Here is a 24,247-nt window from a genome sequence, read left to right as displayed (position 1 = left end):
TATATTTAGGCAATTGAGTTATGCCAGAGTTTGGATTGAGTACAAACTACATAACTTCAGGATTTGGCCCTAAATATATTCCTAGCAAGCTTAGAAACTTTCTGTATTCTTGCACTGCTGTTGCTGTGGTCACAAAATTGTTTGTGTATAGTAGAAGCTCTACATTTTGTAAACAGTTTGTTCCTCCAACCTGCATCATTGACTAATGACACAGTTGAGGATTTGTGACATTGCAAGTGTTTCTAATGTGATGTCACAACCTCTGAGTTATAACTACTAAAAGAAAAAGGCTAACTATTAAAGAGAGCTATTTACATCTCTTTTTCTATGTAATCAACAATGATGGCAAAAGTACAATAGATGCCTATTTTCGGCTCACTCCCGTGAAATGCTAAGTACTCTAAGCTCCTGTTGACTTCAGGATCTAATGAGGTTTTGTGAAATTATTAGAAATCTGTGCTTGGTTATTTAAGTGCACAACAACTAGAAAAAGCATTGGAAACTATATCAATGAATCTTAATGCCAAAGGGTTAAATCAGTGACTTTGCTTGGCATATATCAGATGACTGTTTAAAAAAGAAAAAAGGTACAGACTGCCAGCATTTCTGTCATAAAAACCCCGCCTACTACTAAAGAAAAGAAAAAGAAAGGGACATACTTGCTTCCCCTGGACAGCTCAGAAGAAATCCCATTAGTAATACAGGTAGGATTTTAGAATACTTTTGCATAAAAACCGTAAGGAAAAATAGACCTGTGTTTATGAACCCTAAAGGATTATGTCGGGACAAAGAGATGAAGAAAACACCTGTTCAGTAATGTAATCCAACTGTTATCTTGTATCCCATTTCTTTGGATTCTGTAGCGGAATGTCATTCAGCTTTGATTAGTGAGCCAGTCTTAGCAGCTAAAGCCACTGTCTTCAAAAGATTTAAATAGCTGTGTTCTTTACTTAAAGTTGATCTTCTCTTATCCCTCATACAAAAAGAAAGAAAAGGCTTTATTTTGATCCCTTGTGTCCAGTTTCCTCTGGATCTTGTGGTGTACTTTGAGTCAAGTCATATGCAATCAGTCAGACTGTAATGTATCAATCATCTAGGCATACAGAACATGTCAAAGGGGTCATGGGTTTGAGTTCTCTTTTATTTTAGAAGTGCTGTATATATTATATAGCTATGGACAGTTGAGGTTAAAGTAGCCAATTAGATTAGGATTTGAAATCTCTGTTAACAGCAGAGAACTTCTCACTGTTGAGGTGACAGCCAAAATAACAGGTTTTTTTTTTAAAGTCAGTGAAAAGGGAAAGGAATTGCAGTGACCTATATTGTTCTCTTGCCACACCCAGGGCTGTATAAAAGTTTATCCAGAAGCTCAGTTCCATTGTTGCGTTGCTATGGGCATTGCTATGTAATGGTGTATCAGACACAAATAAGGGCTAAACCTTGAGGCCCTTTCTTGGAAATAAGTCTCAGTTATTTAAGGAGTCTTGAACCTCTGTAAGTTTAATTCTTCTGACAGAGGAAGTCAAATTACTATTCATTGTAATATAGCAATTTCATTTTAAGATGCGTTGGTGGTGGTGGTGGTGGTGGTTTTATTTCATGTTTAGAATGCTAAAATCAGCTCAGGTTCCCTAAGGTTTGCTTTCTGTTCAGATGCTGACTTGGCCAAGTCACATGCACAGGCCACAAATCAATCACCCAAATCTTACATATCCTGAAGGAATCAGTTTGAGCAGCATCCTGAAACACAAAAAAGTGATCAAGGAAAAAAGGGTCTCAGCTGGAAGGAAAGAAATAAAGTGAAACCATGGGAGACAGGATTTTTTTAACACAAGTATTAAAAGCTTTTTAGCAAGAAAAGGCCCTGCTCAGATAAAATTCTTTGATACTATCAAGGCCATGTTCAGGAGGGAAGTTGGAATCTATTTGAACAAGGCTACAGGTATAATCTGAGAAAAAATATATTTAAAATCATGAGTTTATTATTGAGATGTTAATACACTCTTTTGTATTAGTCCAGATAAACTGTGTCTTGTTGAACAGGCTCAAGCAGTGCAGAACTAATTAGCTGACATCAAAGACATTGCTTTGGTAGTGGATAAAGATGACACGAGCTACCTGAACATTATGATCTGATTCTGGGAACTAAGCAGAGCATGACTGAGGGTGAACTGTTCTTTACGCAAAGCCTGACATATCCTAGAGGAAATTGCTAATTTACCTTAAGCTTTAGCTGGACTCACTTTTATCATAGCGTTCTTAAAAACTTTACAACAATAACAGCAAACATAGCTATATTTTTATGCATATAGATCTCTCTACAAAGAATTTGTCCTCCTGCCAACCAAGGGTCTAATTCTTCTCTTATATACACTGTTGCAAATCAGGAGTAACGCTACTGAATAAAAGGAGTTATAATGATGTAAAATGGGTATGGGTCAGATTCAGGCCACAAATTGTTAAATCATTGAAGTTCACACTAGTTTTACATTAAATGCTTACATTATGCAAGATACTAAATGCTCTCAATACCTATTGATTTTCCTGACAGCACCTCTCAAAGTGAGTCCCTGGGTGATTATGTGCACCATTTCTGTGAATAAATATAATTTAGATGTCTCCCTTCCTACTAAATAGAGATAGTATAATATATAAGTACCCAACACAAGAGAAAAAGTCCTGATACTCTGGCAAATTGACAAAAAGCAGTCATGATTCTGTATACTGTATTATATGCAGTGTTATTGTAGCCATGTTGGTCCCAGGGCATTATAGGGTCTAGGTGGGTGATATTAAAAGAAGTTGGTCCAATAAAATATATTACTTTGCCCACCTTTTCTCTCTATACCAGAGGTTCTCAAACCGCGAGCTCCATTCAGGTGGTCTGCGGATAGTTCCCTCTAAGGTGCACGCGCCTGGGCGGCCACACACAAGAGAATGAAGGCACCCACCTAATTAGTAGAGCTGTGCAGGCGTGGCTCCACTAATTAGGTGCCTGGACCCCGGAGAAGACGCACATGTAAGGTGAGGTGGTGGCCTTGGGGAGGAATAGGAGGTAGGTGGGAGGAGGCAGTGGGGTGAAAAGAGGGGGTGGGGGGAATTTGGGATGTGCAGGGCTATGGCGGCCAGAGAAAGAGGCACCTTTCCCCGGCAGCCACAGCCCTGGAACTGGGGAAAGACCCCCTCCTTCCCAGCCCCAGCTTGGGGGCTGCCATGGCAGGGCAAAGACCCCTATCCTTCCCAGCCCCAGCTCAGGGGTTGCCGCAGCGGGGGAGAGAAGGCACATCCATTGCATTAGAAAGGTAAGACTACTGCTATTAAAATATGAGTTGTGCTTTTATTTGTAGAACAAAAAATGTTAATTATTAAGGGTTTTTTTTTTATATAGCACTTTTATCCAAAGTGCTTTACAATAGTTAGCTAACGGTACAAATAACATTTGGAAAGATCATTAAGTGGTCTGCTGAGACCCTCAGCAATTTTCAAGTGGTCAGCGGAAAAAAAAATTGAGAACCATTGCTCTATACCATGTTATGTGCAGTGTAGTTGTAGCCATGTCAGTCCCAAGATATTAGAGAGGCAAGGTGGGTGAGGTAATATCTTTTATTGTACCAACTTCTGTTAGTGAGGGAGACATGCTTTTGAGCCACACAGAGATCTTCGGGTCTGGGAAAGGTATTCCAAGCATCACAGCTCAATGCAATGCAATATGGAACAGATTGTTTAGCATAAGTAGCTAGCACATATTTTTAAAATCTGGTTGGCATGTTGGAAAGTTCTGCCCATTCTCTACCCCCATCTACCTTACAAGGGAGGGGGCAGGAAGTATTGAAAGCACAGTCCCTGTTCGTCTGCATCAGGGGAGCAAGGGAGGGTTTCTTAATCCTCCTTACACCGCAGTGTAGCAACACATGGTCAGTCACCACTCTGTGTCATCCACAAATGTTATCAGCAGCTATTCTATATTTACTTCCAGATCATTGATGAAAATGTTGAATAGCATCAGGCCTAGTACTGACCCCTTCAGAATGCACTAGAAACCTCCCCATTGGATGATGAGTCCCCATTGACAGCTAGTTTTTGAGATCTGTCACTAAGCCAATTCTTTATCCAGTGAGCATGTGCTCTATTGATACTGTATAGTACTGTTTTTTAAACCAGAAAGCCATGTGGTACTAACTCAAAAGTCTACTACATCTATGCACTTACCTTTATCAACCAAATTTATAATCTCATCAAAGAAGGAAGTCAAGACCTGTTTTCCATATTGACTGGCATTAATTATATTCCTTTCCCTTAATTCTTTCATTATTCTGCATGGGATTAATGTCATGGTAACCAGCCTATACTTACTTGGGTCATCCCACTTGCCCTTTTTGAAAACCGGCACAACATTAGCACTTTTCTAGTCTTCAGGACTTTCCCTGGTATTCCAAGATGTTTTTAAAAATTGAAATCAGTGGGACAGAGATCTCCTTAGCCAGCTGTTATAGGATTGTTGGATACAAGTTGTTCAGGCCTGCTGATTTAAAAATGTTTATTTCCTATAGATATTGGAGAAGTATGTTAGACATTACAAATAGTCTGGAAAGTATTTTGTAGTCCTTGTATGATATGGGTAAATTAACCTTTTATTTTTCCAAATACAAAACAGAAATATTTATTGAACATACCTGTCTTTTCTGCCTCATCATAACAGTTTTATCATCTCCATCTAGAAATGGGCCTATCCCATTGCTAGAATTTCTCATGACACTTGGGCCCATTCATGGTTCACTACACTATGGCTACATCTACACTACAGGGGGGGGGTTCGATTTAAGATACGCAAATTCAGCTACGTGAATAGCGTAGATGAATTCGATGTATCGCAGCCGACTTACCCCGCTGTAGGGACGGCGGCAAAATCGACTTCTGCGGCTTCCCGTCGACGGCGCTTACTCCCGCCTCCGCTGGTGGAGTAAGAGCGTCGATTCGGGGATCGATTGTCGCGTCCCGACGGGACGCGATAAATCGATCCCCGAGAGGTCGATTTCTACCCGCCGATTCAGGCGGGTAGTGTAGACCCAGCCTATGTCAGCAACTCCTATCTCCTGTCTGACCTGACAAACTCACTACATCTAACATGTTGCTGTCATAGTATTTATCTATAAAGAGTATCTTGTAAAGTATCAAATGAAAGCTGGGAAAACTTGGGTCATTAATATAATTGTGAAACCCATATATTAACACTACCTGAGGAATTATGGATGCTTACTGGTATTTTGTTTGAAAGTCTGTAGCCAAACAAAGAGAGAAACAGGTTTCAAGACAGGAGGGAAGGTAGGTATCTTCCTGCCTTGCCTGGTTGGGAAACCAACACAAAGGAAGCTGCATTGGCATGCAAGTCAACAGGAAAAGCCAGGTTGACTGAAGAATGTGAAATCAGCACAGAAAGACAACAGAGATTAAAGCTACAGAGGGCTGGCTTGTCTGTGGGGTCAAAACAATGACTTGTGGGGAAATATAAGGTGAAGCAAAAAGATGTTTTGTTATCCATCACTGAGGGAACAAATTGGTCAGTGCCTTTTGTATCCATGAATGGTGGATCTCCAGCCATGTGGGTTGGTAATGTTGAGAGGTGGCTTTTGGTGAGAAAATGCCATAGTCAAGGATTTCAGCCTATTAAGTTTTAGTCTCTAGAAAGCATATTATACTACTTGTTTTATTTGTAACTATTTTCTGTTTCTGTTGTCTTTACTTAGTATCACTTAAATCTGTTCATTTAATAAACTTATTCTTGGTTTTATTACAAGTTCATCTCACTGATGTTATGTTACAGTGGGACTCCTTGCCTGCGCTAACAGGATAGTATGTATACTCTCTCTTTGGAGACAGTGGACTTGGCAATTTCTGTGAGTGTCCAGTGACACTGGATACTGCAGAAGAACACTCTTCCAGGTGGTTTGGGAACTGGTTTGCACCAAGCAAAGCAGAGTAAGGGCTGGCAGAGTCTAAGGAGTTGCTTTGGCTGACTAATAAACTGGGCTGGAAGGGAGTTGTCACTCACTTTGGCACCAGCAAATCTCTCTTTTGCTAAGGCAGAGGGTAACAAGGTGACTTGCAGTTCTCGATGCCCTGTGAAAGCATCACATGTCCCTAATGTTTAACTTGGGTGCACCCAAGTTAAATTTCTTACTGTCCTTAGTGCTACCAGTCATAGATCTTCTTTTTTCTCTGTCATCTTTAGCTTTCCTTATCAACCTTCTGCACCTCATAACTTCTAGTGTATATCAGTTGCTATTTATATCTTCCTTTTCCCATTTGTGTTATATTACTTTTTTATTTCTAATTGCTGCCTTTGCCACTTATTCAGGATGGGCTTTTAGTCAGTGACACCTCTTTTTTGACTGGGGGATTGTGGCTTTCTGGCCATCTGATAAATTCTTAAATAACTGTAAATTTTTATTCATGTTGTTCTGTCTAAATTTTTCCTCCCAATCAGTTTTGCTCGTAATTTTTCTCAGTTTTGGGAAATTAGTCCTTTTGAAGCATAAAGTATATATGAATGACTGGTTGGGCGTGTCTTCCATTTACACAAGTCATGATTACATGTCCCAAGGCAACAACCAATGTCTAGTCCAGCGATTGATTCATGTTTATCTGTCATAATGAGGTCCAAGATAGTTACCTCATGTCAAGTGCAATCCTTCTGTGTTAGATGATAATTTTCTATAAATTTTAGAACATCTAATGAGGATTTACTGGTGGCTGCATGAGTCTTCCATCACACATCTCCCAAATTGAAGTCTCCTATAACACAATTTTTTTTCACGCATTTACAAATAAGTGCTTAAAGAGTAACTCATCCTGTTCTTTGGCTTGATGTGGTGGTCTGTAACATAACAGTTTTCCCACTGAAGCTTTGAGGCCACTGCACACCACTGGTGGCAGTGTGTAGGGTATGTATAGCTACACACCACATTGAAAAGCCTGCTGTGTCCACACTGTGGTGTGTAGCTATATGGTAGTGGCAAGACAGTGTGGAAAAGTTTCAACGGCTCCTTGCTGCTGGAGCTTTTCACTGGCATGAGGAAAGGCTCGGGCATGGGGGAGGTGGTGTGGAGGGGAAAAGCTCCAGTATTTGGGAGCTGGTGGAGCTTTTCCTGGCTGCCTCCCCAGCTGCCAGAACCTCTCCCTGCAGCAGGGAAGGGCTCCAGCAGTGAGGACATGGCAGAGCCTTTCTCTGCTCCTCCCACCTGCTGGACCATTCCCCTGCTGGAGAAGTCTTTTCCTGCAGAGGGTACTACACTGCTAAGCACTGTAGACTGGAGCATGGTTTGAGCGAGTGTCGAGGGTGGAGGGTATATTCTCGCATACATACTCACACCCTTCAGGGCATGATTCACCGGCAACACTGCTATTCATATCTGTGCTGCGGGTGCTATGGGGATATGTACTCTTCATGTGACCTTTAGTCGATTACATCAGATCTTCTAAGAGAGGATGATAATTCTTTACATCTAGCACAGATTTTAAGAAGTTCTGATTAAGTTTTGCAGTATCTGCTGCTGTCACTAGCACAGGCTGCTCAGAAACAGTTAGATTTTAACTAGACCTGGGGGGGGGGGAAAGCCTGGAATAGATTAAAGCAATATAGGTATGTTAATTCAAATAAGAAATGGATAGTTCTGGCAGAGTCATTTAAAGTTACAGCTCATGCAATTGTGGTCTAATAATCACACAGCTCATAGCTAATGAGCTGCACTAATTACTGGATATATCTTGCAAGGTGCTGAGTGCCCTCAGCACCCCAGACAAGATGCTCAGTACCTTGCAGAATCAGTCCTTCTGTACCAAAACCAGGAAGATTTAGGGTGGAAACCTGGCACCACTAGTTTTGCCATGGTCTCCAATGGGCCAGGATTTCATACATACTTTCATAGCAGATTCTCAGCTGCTGTAGAACCTGTCCTAGGTCCATTGAGTATAATGAAGCCAGTGACATCATCTGAGGATCTGTGCCTCAATCTTCACTCAGGCAAAACTATCAGTGACTTCAGGATTTGGGCCTATTTCTCTGCATTTTAAAAGCCAATTATGCCATTTTAAAAACAAAACGACAGGCTCCAGGCTAGCAATGATTATTCTTTGGCTTCATACCTACCTGAAAGTTGGCTATGTCAATATCACGATTATGACTAGTATTTACTAATGCTTTCACATCTCATGCTGACCAAATAAATTTCCAAAAGTTACAGTAACATTTAAATGCTTTTATAGACAATACACACAAGGGAAAACATGTTGACACCGCCACCGTAAGCTCTTCTAGGAATATTTCAAAACAATCCATGTTAAATGTCAGTGCAATGTTTTCAGATTTTTTTCTTCAGCAGAAAATATTCAGGAAGCATATATAATGGAATCTCCTTTGTTTGGAAGAGCACTGCCTTTGTAACCACTTGATATAAAAATACATTTTGCATTTTCAGCTCATAGTAGGGCTTTTTGAAAGTTGCACTTTAATGATGGATATGTTAGTGAAAACATTATGCAAACATACCCTGAAATTCAGTTATCCAAATGAGATCCATCAATAATTATATTCTACCCTGTTAATCAAAACAATAGACAATAAATATGGGCTTGTATTTTGTGTTTGACCATTTTGGTAATCTGGCTGTCTTTTTCCAGGGAGGCACATTCAGATTTTAGACTGCCATTGCTTGAGTGATGAGTGGCTGATCCACCTGGGACTACACCATCCCCAGTGTTTCACTCTTTACCATTGCCATGATGAAACACAGAGCATTACTCATAAGGGGTTAATGAAGTTCTTTCAGCACTGCAGAGACTCTCTTAAGGTAACATCAGCCTACGTTTTAGAATACAGCTTTACTTTCTGAGACATTTAGTATGATGCAATACTAATATATTTCAGATTTCTAAACATGTGTCCACAGATTTCTAAACGTGCTCTGTCATATGCACAAAAACTGTAAAAGTAGCATCCCAGTAAAGAAGTATTTCATTCAACTGTCTGCTTTTCTTACCAACTTTTCACAGTATTTTAAAAATGTCATGTTTGTCATGATGACCAGTATTGTGTCCTTGATTCCTTGTGCTTCCCCCCATCTGTCTGTTGTACCATTCGTTTCTCATCTTATTCTTCATTTGTAAGGTCTCTCACCAAAGGCTCTTCAGCAAAGAAAGCAGTCATTTGATAAGAGGAAAGGCCCTCTCATGGATCAGTAACTGGTTAAAAGTCAGGAAACAAAGGGTAGGAATAAAAGGTCAGTTTTCACAGTGGACAAGGACCAGTACCGGATCCAGTACTGTTCAACATATTCATTACATGCTCTGGAAAAAGGGGTAAACAGTGAGGTGGCTAAGTTTGCAGATGACACAAAATTATTCAGATTTGTAACTCTTCACAGTCAGCTTTGGACTTATCTAAGGGATCTCACAAAACTGGGAGACTGGGCTACAAAATGGCAGATGAAAGTAATGCACATTGGAAAACATAATCCCAACAATACATACAAAATGATGGGGTCTAAATTAGATGTTACCACTCAAGAAAGAGATTGGAGTCATCATGGATAGTTCTCTGAAAACATCTGCTCAATGTGCTGCAGCAGTGAAAGCGAACAGAATGTTAAAAATCACAAGGAAAGGGGTAGATAATAAGTATGGAAACAGTTTTGTCATGATAGAATTAGGCAAAATTTATGGAACAGTCATGGTGAAAATGTACAAAATCAGGGTATGGTCATGACGACAAAAATATGTAACAATTTAATAATAAAATATTACAGTGTAACATTTACACAAAAACAAACTAATTCATTAGTTTTCATTTCCTTGTCAAAGTAAACTGTTTCAAAATTATATATGCATATTGTGCAATAATTTTTCAAACAAAAATAATGAAAAACTACAAAAATAACTAATTCTTTTTAGTAAAGTCCCTTTTGTAAACTGTTGTAATTTTGGTATGACAAATTATGCAGAGACAGATTATTTTTTTTTAATGTGGCATCTGTTGTCCCCAAGCACATTTTTATAAGATGAGAAAGAGTGTTTGGCGTCCATGCTGTTGACTGGTACTGCTAAGCATCACAGGACAAGTACTGACAGAGCTGAGAATTTGGCAATTGTGCTTCTCCAGAACTGGAAAACATCCTCGTTCCTCAATTCTGGAACTGCTCCACAGTAAGCCCAATATTCTCTCTGTGCTGGAATATTATCTCCAGTTGTATATTGTCATATACCGTGGTCTCACAAATGTCATAGTGTTTTGCTTGGTTTGGCTCAAATACACTGAAGTTAAGTACTGAAGAAAGTGGCAGCAGGTTGGTGAAAGTGGGAGGTTGAGTCAGTGTCCATGTATGACACAAGAGTGGTGTTTTTGCAGTTGGGGTGTTGGCAAGTTTCACAGCAGCTCTCTGCCTACAACACAAAATCACACATGTCATTTTTGACTTGATGAGCACAAACTGTGGGCTCTTCATAAGCTGTAAGCGTGTTCATGATTCAGGGTGCAAATTCTTTTAGAGCCTGAAGTTCAATAGCTGCTTGGGATTGGCAAAGATCAACAATCTCTTGAACACTTGAACTACTGCTACAACCATTCTCTTCTGTAAAAAATGAAACGTAATCCTCAGTGTGATAAAGAGCTGCATTGAACTAGGTGTTCCATCTGGTTATTGTGGGAGGTTGTTGTGATGGAAGGACTGTTCCCTCTTTCTTTTACAAACATACAGAAATGGGCTTTTCTTGCAGGGCAGGCAGTGAAAGCATGTTTTACCGTCACAATTAATTCATTTACTTTCAAAACTATCTTCCTCTACAGATTGCCCTCAAAGTTAAGCAAATGTGCCATGCATGTAAGGTGTTCAGCATTTAAAAACAAAGTTTTCAAACCTCGATCCCAAGCTTTCCTCGTGTATGTGGCATTATTGGTCACAAATGCAGTGTTACGGTCAAATGGTAGGGCAGATTTTTCAACTGTTTCCCATATAGCTTTGTGGACGGTTTTAAAATTGACTGCTTCCAAAACAGTGTAACAAAACAACAACAAAAAAAATCCAGCTTGTGTTCACTTGCATCGGAAGTGCCTGCATTGTCACTGCTTGTTGGGAAGGGGATGGCAAGAATGTTAAGCACATACGTTGTCTTCAGCATCGGAGTTTCACCTGCGACAATGCTAATTCCTTCACAGGACTGCAACTTTTCCTTTAGTTCTTCAATGTGACAGTCAAACACTTTGGAAGGTAACATTTTCTAAGCTGATCTGCACTTGGTATAACACCTACCTTGCTTTCTAAAGACCATCTTAGTTTTGGATTGTCAAGCGTATGCAGGGGTATATTTGCAGCAGTGTGTGTTAATTTGAACACTTTATTTCTCCTGTAAAGCTGCTGCTTGGTCTTGGTATTAAACCGCTCTGTAACTGTTTTCTGCTTTTAAAAATTTCTATCTGCGTTTCGTTTGCGCTTATGAGTTGCACTTTCAAGATGCTTATCACAGCTAGTGTTTCTTATAAAATCAACATCTATATTGTATGATGTAGAAAACAACTTTCCTTCACTTTCATAGAATGTTTTAGGGTACTGCTCTGCTCTCTGCCTCGCACTTAATTTTGTCATTTCGTTCATTTTTTTTTTGTTTGCTGTTTTTCTCTGTCTTCTTTCAAATTAATCGCTCTAATCCCTTCTTTTACAAGATGCGTGACTCTTACGTATGAAATTTGACAAAGGCAACGTGATGTAACATCCATAGTTACTGTTGCTAGGTGAGTGACTGTAAACAAAGTGAGCAGTGGTGAATGGAAACAAATGTTAGCGAGTTTATTTCATTTCTTTTTTTACATATACTTCTAGTTCTTACAAATAAAAAAAATTAAACAGTTTTATATGGATGGAATGGTGCATTTTAAGGCATTCTCTCTGTTTTCATGGTCAAACTGAAGTAAATGGCAAAATTCGTGGATTCTGTGCCAGTGATGACTGCCATGACATAATTGTGCCCATAATAAGACTGAAAATATCATAATGCTACCATATAAAACCATGGTAAGCCCACACCTTGACTACTGCATGCAGTTCTGGTCACCTCATCAAAAAAGATATACCAGTATTAAAGTTGGAAAAGGCACAGAGAAGGATAACAAAATTATTAGGGGTATGGAACAGCTTCCGTATGAGGAAAGATTTAAAAATGCTGGGACTGTGCAGCATAGAAAAAAGATGACTAAGGGGGGGATATGATGGAGATCTATAAAATCGTGAATGGTCTAGAGAAAGTACATAACACTTCCTTATTCAACCCTTCACCTAACAAGAACCAAGGATCACCAATGAAATTAATAGGCAGCAGGTTTAAAAGAAACAAAAGGAAGTACTTTCTCACACAACATGCTGCCAACCATTGGAGCTCATTGTCGGGGGGATGCTGTGAAGGCCAAAACTATAATGGGGTTCAAAAAGAAACTAGATAAGTTCATGGAGGATAGGTCCATCAATGACTATTAGCCAAGATGGTCAGAGATGTAACCTTATGCTCTGGGTGTCCCTAAAGCTCTAACAGCCAGCAGCTGGGACAGGACAACAGGGGATGGATCACTCAGTAATGGCCCCTGTTCTGTTTATTCCCCCTGAAACATGTGGCATTGGCCACTGATGGAAAACAAGATACTGGGCTAGATGGACCATTGGTCTGGCCCAGTATGGCCATTCTTACATTCTTATCCAAGCTATTCATTTGGCAGAGGAGGAAAATGAGTCACTGAGAAGTTAAAAGAAGAACAGGAGGACTTGTGGCACCTTAGAGACTAACAAATTTATTAGAGCATAAGCTTTCGTGGACTATAGCCCACTTCTTCGGATGCATATAGAATGGATCCGAAGAAGTGGGCTATAGTCCACGAAAGCTTATGCTCTAATAAATTTGTTAGTCTCTAAGGTGCCACAAGTCCTCCTGTTCTTCTTTTTGCGGATACAGACTAACACGGCTGCTACTCTGAGAAGTTAAAAGCCAAAATGTTCAAACATGTAAGGTTAAAACTAGACACCTAAATCCTAGTTTTAGTCAGAATGACTTGTTCAAGGCCAAACGGTGAGTGAGAAACAGAACTGGGGTTAAAACTTTGGAGTTCCTGGCCCTCCAGCAGAAACTTGAGGCTCCACTTGGGATTCAGAATTACTTCAGAGTTTCTTTTAGTTTGTAATGCTAAAATAGGTTTCTGCATAGTGAATGAAACAGCAGCCTCTGTCAAGTAGGGAAATAAAATCTGTGAACCTTGTCATTGTATAGCTGGCACTTCCTCTATATACAATGGGCAAAATTTATCACATATATTCCTGGTATAATTCCATTAAGAATTCACAACTTTTTCATATGCTGAAAGACTTTACAGGAAAGAATCTCTCTCTCATTCTAGCTATCATTAGTGATCTAATTGTTCAGTGTGTATTGCCATATAGATTCAGTTAAATAGTGGATTTCAAATTTTGTCAGAAATATATTTGAGAACTTTCATTTTAAAAATAGAAGAATCCTAGACTTCTGGAAATAAAAATAAAAAGCCGCAGGTGCAGTGCTTTCACATTCTGTTGATCCTACTTGTAGTTCATAAACATCTGTACTGTTCTCCTAAGCATAATGAATCAAATTCTGCTTTCAGTTACACCAGTGTAAATCCCTAGGAGCTCTACTGATGGCTTTGCACCAGTGTAACTTAGTAGAATTTGGCCCAATATTTGGAACTTTCCTTCTTTCCCCTCCCAGCACCCGTAAGAGCAGCTTGTAATAGTCATAGAGGTCACAGGATTCAGGAAATAAGTAGATTAGTTGGATGTCTTTTTAAAATATCTTCAGATTATTTGACTGCCTTTTGTTTGCAAAATTCACTTAGTGATAGCCTTCTATTAACTTGGCATGTAATTGTGCAGTTCTGTATCACATGCCTAGCTATGCAAACTGAATAAAACAGTTTTCCATTCAAAACATTTTAACTAAGCAGTTAAAATATTCTGACTGGAAAGTCTACCACTTGTCAGTAGCAACTTATTTAACAAACAAGTTGCAGGTTTCATTGTTTAGTCCATTAACTTTCTCAAGAACTGCAGTGGTGAATCATGCCCTAAAGTGCAACTTCTCTTAACTATATTCAAATCATCTTACCTTTTAGGGCACTACTGTGGCTCCTTATGTAACTCTGAGCTCACTCTCAACTCTGAACATCTTCAAGGATGAGGCCATATGTGACATTCCCATTTAAATAACCCCTAGATGTTACAGGTTTTTGGCTGGGCAACAGAATATTTGTCTGGTATATGACAGAGGGGGAAGTGTAGTACACTGGGGGTGAGGGCGAAACAACTTTTATTCATGTGACCAATACCAAATCCAGAATAACCAAAGCATTACATTGATTTTTTTCTTATGTAAATACTGTCAGTGCCTTCAGTACAGATGAGTTTTCCTAGGCCAAATAATCTCTTCCTATAGCAGTATTCATTGGACAGGGGGAGGAAATCTCTGTAAAGATGCATTCTTGGTGATTCTCTCAGATCATCCAGTTGTGTGCAGGGTGGATGGGAAGTGTTGTCCCCTCTGTGGAATAAGCTGCATGGATAAACGTATGTATTCGCAAGAATATGTGTGGTGTACGTAGTAAATACAGTGCTTACCTGGTAATTGTATTTAATTGCCATTTAATGTGTGCCCTTGTTTAAAGGTGAACTCTGTAGGAAAGTTGTTGGGGGTTTTTTTCTGCTTGTTTTTTATATTAGAAATATGTCCTGGAGTCACTTGTTTTGTTGAAGGACCTTCTGGAAGACCAGAAAATTAAGTGGGATAATGATATCACCAGATGTGTTGCAACTTTCCCAACCCTCAGTTTAGGGGAGATTGGGGTTCTCACAGAGACCGCTTGTATCCCAGCTGTTTAATGTAAGGAGCTAGAGTTAAAGAAGTTTTAATTAAAACAAAACTTTAAGAGAAGTCTGACTCAATGTCCCGTTCTTCCCTGATCTAACTCATGGGAAAGCTGCTGCTCAGGTTTCAACCTGATGTGATGTCACTGTTCTTTTCCAGTTCTTCAGGAACAAAGGGTCCTTCAGAAAAACAGGGAAATCAAGCTCTGATATTTCTGTTTAGACAAATAAGCCATAACAAATCCTGGAACAAAATCCTTTTGGTTGAAAATATACTAAGGACCTGTCTACATGAACGGTTAGTTCATGACAATCTGAGGTGTGAATATACCCTCACTAGCCTGCCGAGGACTAACTCTCCATATGGTTCCCGCTGACATGCATTAACAGTTTGTTAATGCTCTTTGATCTAGTTCTCTTTGAAACAGGCTAGACCACAGCACATTAACAAATTGTTAATGCATATCAGCATGATCCACATGACAACTAGTCTGCAGCAGACTAGCGTGAGGTGGATTCACACTCTTGCTTGCCGCAGACTAAATGTGTGTGTAGACAAGCCCTGAGACTTGAATTTTCAAAGGGGTTTAAGGGTATTTGATGCTGAAATCCCATTAGAATTCACAAAAAGAAGAACAGGAGTACTTGTGGCACCTTAGAGACTAACAAATTTATTAGAGCATAAGCTTTCGTGGACTACAGCCCACTTCTTCGGATGATATATGCATCCGAAGAAGTGGGCTGTAGTCCACGAAAGCTTATGCTCTAATAAATTTGTTAGTCTCTAAGGTGCCACAAGTACTCCTGTTCTTTTTGTGGATACAGACTAACACGGCTGCTACTCTGAAACCTGTCATTAGAATTCAGTGGCAGTTTGACAGCTAACTTTCGTAGGCTCCTTTGAAAATTCCAGCCTAAGATTGACTTTATGCATTATAAAGGAGAAAAAAAGTAGAAGTAAAGAGTACAATCTTTTGTTTGTTTTATTTTGTAGTTCACCTTTGAACCACAAAATAAGATGTATTTACAATGTCATTAACAGTACTTAACTTGTAAACATCCAGTATGTATGTATCCAACCTGTAAACAAGAATGTGACTCAAAAGATAAACAGTTGCCATATTAATAGTTTTACAATATGTTTGTGCCCTGTAAATTAAACCATAATTGCATAGTCTAGAACATACTGGTTCTGATATTCATCAATAAGATCAGTGTTAGTAAGAAAATGTTTGTTATTAGATTTTGATTTGCCAATAAATAGTTAAATTCTAATTCATAATGGTTTATGGCAAAGATCACAGCAGTTTTACCACAGCCATGTGTGGTAGTACAAAAAGAGCCGCATAGGCTTTTAAAAGGGAACTTCTTCAAATACTGGGAAGCTATAATAGGCTTATAGTATTTGTATTCATTCTATAAAGTAAGAATCTGAAATCTACTTTCCTCAGGATGGAATGTTTGACGTCCTAGTTGACTAGATTTCTGTTCTGTTTGTTTAGTAATACTCATCTTTACCACATTGGAATAATGATTGTTTTTAGTATTTATATAGTGCTTTACATTGTAAAAGCACTCTACAAACATCAGTTAATCTACACAATGTCCTTGTAAAATAGGTAATTATCTCAGTTTTATAGTTGAGACAGAGAGGTAAAATGACTTGTATGAGACCAAACAGTGGTCCTGATTCTTCTCAAAGGTGTAATTCCACTGACTTCAGCATGGAGTGTAACTCTATCAACTTCAATGGAGTTACTCCTGATTTACACCACTGTAAGTGGGAGGAGAATCAAGTTCAAAGAATGAGTGGCAGAGCCAGGATTAGAACCCAGGTGAACCTGTCTCCTAGTCTGAAGACCCATCAAAGTCCCAAATGCTTGGAAGTGGAACTAATAAACCTTGGGTATCTACAGGAATTAATGTCTAAATGCCATAATTTGCACTGAGGATTAATAAAACTTTGGCCCCAAAGTTTTAAAATCCATCTCCAATGTTGCAAATGCAATCAGTTGATAATGCAAATAATTGGGAGTGTAAATTACGGCTTTTAGGCATCTGACTGCATGATTTGCTGGTGCAGTCAGATAACTTCACATTTAAATGCCATAATTAGTACTTGCAATTGATTACTCTCACAAAATTAGTGATAGGATTGAAGCCCCTTTTAAACTTTGGTCCATCAATTTACAAATTATTCAATATGTTGATATTGAGGTACTGGCTAGTCCACTTTGCAGTTGTCACCAAAGAATACAAAATACATATCTTTATTCAAGTTTCCGTACAGTGATATGTTTAACAATGCAATTGGGGAAAAAAATCCACATCCTGGAACTATGCTTGGCAAGGTGTCACCATGCCTCCATGGGTCAAAACTGAGAATACCAAATTCATGACAAACTGCTGAGAAATAGGGCAGACACACCCAAAACTGATGGTTATTCTTCCATGAGCTTTACTCAACCAGCAACAAAAGTAAACTTCTGTCTCACCACACTGGCTAACAAGAAGTCAGAAATGCAGCCTCCTTTTGAATTCCAGTCCTGGATTCAGTACCCAGACACTAGACTTAATGATGAGTGGTTATTTAAAACCAATTTAATCAAACAAAAGGTCCTTCTGATCCCAAAGGACCAGCCACATACCCGGGTCAATATTTAACTCATATCTTACCCAATAATCATGCTGTTGCCAATCCTTTAATATCTAAAATCCAAAGGTTTATTTCTAAAAAGAAAGAAAGAAAGGTAAGAGTTAAAATTGGGTAAAAGAATCAAATACATACAACAATTGCAAAGTTCTTGGTTCAGGCTTGTAGCAGTGGTGGAATAAACTGCTGGCTTATGCCAAGTCTCTGGTTGCTTCCAAATCATTGGAAGGTCCTCAGTCCCTTGGTTAGAATGCTCCCATTAGTATAAGTCCATAGTCCAGAGATCTGAGCAGGAAAGAGGCAAAATGGAGATGCTTCCAGGGCCTTTTATAGCTTCTGCCAATCTTTCCTCATAAGTCATGCTTTCTAAACCTTTAATCATTTGTGTTGCTCTTCTCTGGACTTTTTCCAGTTTGTCCACATCTTTCCTGAAATGTGGCACCCAGAACTGGCAATACTCCAGTTGAGGCCTAATCAGCACTGAGTAGAGTGGAAGAACTACTTCTCATGTCTTGCTTACAACATAAGAACGGTTATACTGGGTCAGACCAAAGGTCCATCAAGCCCAGTATCCTGTCCTCTGACAGTGGCCAATGGCAGGTGCCCCAAAGGGAATGAACAGACAGGTTATCATCAAGTGATCCATGCCCTGTCACCCAATCCCAGCTTCTGGTAAACAGAGGCTAGGGACACCATTCCTGCTCATCCTGGCTAATAGCTATTGATGGACCGATCTTCCATGAATCCATCGAACTCCCTTTTGAACCCCATTATAGTATTGACCTTCACAACACCCTCTGGCAAGGAGTTCCAGAGGTTGACAGTGCATTGCGTGAAAAAATACTTTCTTGTGTTTGTTTTAAACCTGCTGACTATTAATTTCATTTTGTGGCCCCTTTTTCTTGTATTATGAGAAGGAGTAAATAACACTTCCATATTTACTTTTTCTATACCACTCATGACTTTATAGGCCTCTATCATATCCCCCCTTAGTCGCCTCTTTTCCAAGCTGAAAAATCTCAGTTTTATTAATCTCTCCTCATATGGAAGCCATTCTATACCCCTAATCATTTTTGTTGCCCTATTCTGAAACTTTTCCAATTCCAATATATCTTTTTTGAGATGGAGCGACCACATCTGCACTCAGTATTCAAGGTGTGGGCGTACCAGGGATTTGTATAGTGGCAATATGATATTTTCTGTTTTCTTACCTATCTCTTTCTTGATGATTCCCAACATTCTGCTCACTTTTTTGACTGCCGCTGCACATTGAGTAGATGAGTTCAGAGAACTATCCACAATGACTCCAAGATCTCTTTCCTGAGTGGTAACAGCTAATTTACACCCCATCATTGTATATGTATAGTTAGGATCATGTTTTCCAATGTGCATTACTTTGCATTTATCAACATTAAATTTCATCTGCCATTTTGTTGCCCAGTTACCCAGTTTTGTGAGATCCTTTTGTAGCTCTTCGCAGTCTGCCTGGGACTTAACTATCTTGAGTAGTTTTGTATCATCTGCAAATTTTGCCACCTCACTGTTTACCCCTTTTTCCAGATTGTTTATGAATGTCAAATAGGACTGGGCCCAGAACAGATCCCTGGGGGACACCACTATTTACCTCTCTCCATTCTGAAAACTGACCATTTATTCCTATCCTTTGTTTCCTATCTTTTAGCCAGTTACCAATCCATGAGAGAATCTTCCCTCTTATCCCATGACTGCTTATTTTGCTTAAGAGCCTTTGGTAAGGGACCTTGTCAAAGGCTTTCTGAAAATCTAAATATATTATATCCATGGATCTCCTTTGTCCACATGCTTGCTGACCCCTCAAAGAATTCTAGTACATTGTAAAGGGAAATCATGCCTCACCAAAAACCATGTTGACTATTTCCCAACAAATTATGTTCATCTATATGTCTGACTATTTTGTTATTTACGATAGTTTCAGCCAATTTGTCTGGTACTGAAGTGAGGCTTACTGGCCTGTAGTTGCCAGGGTCACCTCTGGAGCCTTTTTTAAAAATTGGCATCACATTAGCTATCCTCTGGTCATTTGGTACAGAAGCTGATTTAAATGATAGGTTACAGATGACAGTTGGTAGTCCTGCAGTTTCACATTTGAGTTCCTTCAGAACTCTTGGGTGAATACCATCAGGTCCTGGAGACTTAAACTAAACAGTAATATCAATTTGTTCCAAAACCTCCTCTAATGACACCTCAGTTTGGGACAGTTCCTCAGATCTGTCACCCAAAAAGAATGGCTCAGGGTTGGGAATCTCCCTCACATCCTCAACAGTGAAGACCGATGCAGTGAAACACTCCTGCTTGTGATCCACTATGACCCCCAGATCCCTGTCTGCAATACTCCTTCCTAGGCAGTGCAACTGATTGTTCCTTCTTAAGTGGAGTACTTTGCATTTGTCCTTATTGAATTTCATCCTGTTTACTTTAGACCATTACTTTAGACCAGTTTGTCCAGATCATTTTGAATTTTAATCCTATCTTCCAAAGCACTTGCAACCCCTCCCAGCTTGGTATCATCTGCAAACTTTATAAGTGTATTCTCTATGCCATTATATAAATCATTGATAAAGATATTGAACAGAACCAGACCCAGAACTGATCCCTGCGGGACCCCACTCATTATGCCCGTCTACCTTGACTGTGAACCACTGATAACTACTCTCCGGGAACGGTTTTCCAGCCAGTTATGCACCCACCTATAGTAGCTCCATCTAGGTTGTATTTCCCTAGTTTGTTTATGAGAAGGTCATGCGAGACAGTATCAAAAGCTAATGTCAAGCTATGCCGCTTCCCCCCCATCCACAAGGCTTGTTACCCTGTCAAAGAAAGCTATTAGGTTTGTTTGACATGATTTGTTCTTGACAAATCCATGCTGACTGTTACTTATCACCTTATTATCTTCTAGGTGTTTGCAAATTGATTGCTTAGTTATTTGCTCCATTATCTTTCTGGGTTGTGAAGTTAAGCTGACTGATCTATAATTCCCCAAGTTGTCCTTATTTCCCTTTTGTATAGATGGTCACTATATTTTTGTCATTTTCTAGTCCACTGGAATATCTCCTGTCTTCCAGGACTTTTCAAAGATAATTGCTAATGGCTCAGATATCTCCTCAGTCAGCTCCTTGAGTATTCTAGGATGCATTTCATCAGGCCCTGGAGACTTGAAGACATCTAACGTGTCTAAGTAATTTTAAATTGTTCTTTCCCTATTTTAGCTTCTGATCCTACCTCATTTTCACTGGCATTCACTATGTTAGATGTCGAATCGCTACTAACCTTTTTGGTGAAAACTGAAACAAAAATGTAATTTAGCACTTGTCATTTCCACATTTTCTGTTATTGTTTCTCGCCCCCCCCCCCCCTCCATCATTGAGTAACGGGCCTGCCCTGTCCTTGGTCTTCCTGTTGCTTCTAATGTATTTGTAGAGTGTTTTCTTGTTACCCTTTATGTCTCTGGCTAGTTTAACCTCATTTTGTGGCTTGGTCTTTCTAATTTTGTCCCTACATACTTGTTTTATTTGTTTATATTCATCCTTTATCATTTGACCAATTTCCACTTTTTGTTTGCCAACTTTCTTGAGCTCTTTTCCCCCTTAGACTTGCTTCCCATGGGATCTTGCCTATCAACTCACTGAGTTTGCTAAAGTCTGCCTTCTTGAAATCCATTATCTTTATTTTCCTCTTTTACCTCCTACCGTTTCTTAGAATTATAAACTCTATCATTTCATAATCACTTTCACCCAAGTTGCTTTCCACTTTCAAATTCTCAACCAGTTCCTCCCTATTTGTCAAAATCAAAACTTGAACAGCTTTCCCTAATAGCTTTCTCCACCTTCTGAAATAAAAAAAATTGTCTCCAATACATTCCAATAATTTATTGGATAATCTGTGCCCTGCTGTGTTATTTTCCAAAGAGATGTCTGGATAGTTGTCCCCCATCACCACTAAGTCCTGTACTTTGGATGGTTGTTAGTTGTTTTTAAAAAAAGCCTCATCCACCTCTTCTTCCTGGTTAGGTGGTCTGTAGTAGACCCCTATTATCACATCACCTTTGTTTTTTACGTCTCTTATCCTTAACCAGAGACTTTCAACAAGTCTGTCTCTTATTCCCATCTCAACCTCAATGGTCTCTGCATTGTCTCTCTATTGATTTAGCTTGTTCCTGTACTTTGAACACCCAGCTTTGACCATTGGTTTGCACCTGGACTCTGGCTATGATGCTGATTCTGGGTTGATGATGGGCTCTGATCTCAATTTTGACCCTGGCCTGTCCCTGCATCTCAATTCCAGTATCATTGTTGGCCTCGTCCTGACCCTACACCCAGCTTCAACAGCCACGCCAACCACTAGGCCTGATTACTGGGAGGCAGTGCCTGACATCACTTCTCACCTCATAGGGATGTTGTGAAAATAAATAAATTAATGTTGTGAAGCACTCATATTATATATACCATCAGATCAGGATTAAACAAAGACTGTGAATGGCTATCCAACTACAGAAGCAGTTTCTCCTCCCTTGGTGTTCACACCTCAACTGCTAGCAGAGCACCTCACCCTCCCTGATTGAACTAACCTCGTTATCTCCATACTGATTTATATCTGCCTCTGGAAATTTCCATTACTTGCATCTGAAGAAGTGAGGTTCTTACCCACGAAAGCTTATGCTCCCAATACTTCTGTTAGTCTTAAAGGTGCCACAGGACCCTCTGTTGCTTTTTACTCATATTATAGTGATGAGAACCATAGAGAAGTTCATAAGGAAATGAATTCTGTCTTCAGAACAGTGTTTGGATAGTGTGCAGTGAATAAGGCTTGGGAGTTAGACACTGAATAAGGACAAAACAAAATATTGACTATGCATCTTGTGCATTGACTGAGGCAGGAAAAACAGTATCAGATAGCTTTTTTGGTCGCTGCCTTATACTTACAGATTTAATGTACCCTAATAACTTTAGTTTAAATGAGTCAAGTTTTTCTAAAGTCTGATTATATATAAAAATCATATAGTACAGCTTTATATAGATGGGCTGTTTTTGCACCTGTTAGTTATTAATGATCTGATAACAATGATTTTTTTAGTTTTTAAAACAAAAGATAAAGGAAAAGTAGATCTGAATAATATATTTTATAATAAAATACACTATCTTGCTAGGATTTGATTCTATAATTGTCTTTACCAAGGAAGTCCACTTATTCCTAAAGGATGCTCAGTATTTTTGTGAGGGAAAACGAAGAATGCAAATGAAAAATAACCACCAGAGGGAGCCCATAAATTACCATTACCCCATAAATATGACATAATATTTTTATACAAGCATAGCAGAAGGTATTCCATCTTTACTTCAAGATGTAAATGTATGTGGTTCTTCTTGAAAATTATTCCTAATAATTCCATGTATTTTAATTTTTCTTCAAAGAGATAGTGAAAACTTTTAATCAGATGCAGTATATTTTTGAATGCTCATAGCAAAGAAAAGACACTTATTGAATAAAAATGCAACCCTACTAGGTTTGGGACAGTGTAAAATCCGATCTCCAATGAAGTCTGTGGAAGTTTTGTCATCAACTTCAGAGGAACTAGGATTTTACTCTGTGACTTAAATGTAAGGAAATCATTTTATCCACCAGGCTACAAAATGTATAGTTTTTGCCTTGAATATTTTTTAAGAGTTTTCAAGAGTTAACAAAGAAGGTGACAATATGAACTTGTTATGGTTTTCAGGGATCTGCAAGGGTCACACAAAGAGTGGAGACCTATTTGGTACCTACAAGAAAAAGGTGTAACAACTAGTATTTCCAGAAGGAAAGGTGCAGGCTAGAAATGAGGGGCAAGCTGCTTCTTTGAGGGATTTGTTCAATCGGAACTTTCTATCATATGGTGATATGGAAGCAGATAGGTAAATGAGTTTAAGACAAAGATAAATATCTTTTTGGAATCCAAAAATCTACTTAGGTCTTCTGGCTGAGTAGCAAGATGTCTCTTGCATAGGGTAGAGAATGGAATAATAGATTAGTTTCTTTTATTATCTCATGGAATTACTCTTGCTTTACACAAATGTAAATGGGAGGATAATCAGGCCCAATGTGTCTAATGTCAATACTTTGGCCATCCTAAATTACTGATAAAATGCGTGGTTTAGACAATCATCATCCTTAGGGCTCTTATAGAATGACAATTTCCAGTTAAAGTCTCAGGGTAGTCATGGTAACAAGGGGAAAAAATGTAAGTACGGATTAAAAAAATGAGGACTTGATTCTCATTCGCTACTTTATAGTGTAAAGGGGACCAGAGCAATGTAAAGGGGCCTTAGTGTGAATGAGAAATCACACCTAAGTGTCATGGAAGTGGTTTTTATTGTGTATGAAGGTGTTGTATGTGCTTGTTATGCTTTTTAACATAGAGGCTATGTTTGATAACCGAGAAACATTTTGAATATAATAGTTGCCATGCCACTGTCATGGGGTTCACTCACCACTGCGGCACCTCCTGCTGGCTGTCACAGGGGTTCACTCTGCTAGCCGGTGTGCCTTCCAGGTAAGGTTGCCAATTTGGGTTGGATGTATTCCTGAAGGTTTCATCACATGACATAGTCTTTAATTGAAGATTCATCTTAATTCCTGGACAATCCCGGAGGGTTGG

The 24,247-nt window shown here is 39.1% G+C and overlaps 1 protein-coding gene across 4 annotated transcripts in view; it reads left to right on the top strand.

Moving 5' to 3' along the window:
* Positions 1-24,247, top strand: part of LOC101945119 (uncharacterized) — a 110,379-nt gene that overhangs the window by 34,956 nt on the left and 51,176 nt on the right. For all 4 annotated transcript variants that reach the window (XM_065549449.1, XM_065549446.1, XM_065549447.1 and 1 more), the window contains one exon: positions 8,677-8,846. In XM_065549449.1, the coding sequence (XP_065405521.1) occupies positions 8,677-8,846 (170 nt within the window). The remainder of the gene's footprint in view (positions 1-8,676; positions 8,847-24,247) is intronic.

This window comes from Chrysemys picta, chromosome 6 (assembly GCF_011386835.1).
Source record: "Chrysemys picta bellii isolate R12L10 chromosome 6, ASM1138683v2, whole genome shotgun sequence".
Lineage (NCBI taxonomy): Eukaryota > Metazoa > Chordata > Testudines > Emydidae > Chrysemys > Chrysemys picta.
This window is presented reverse-complemented; position numbering and strand designations above follow the sequence as displayed.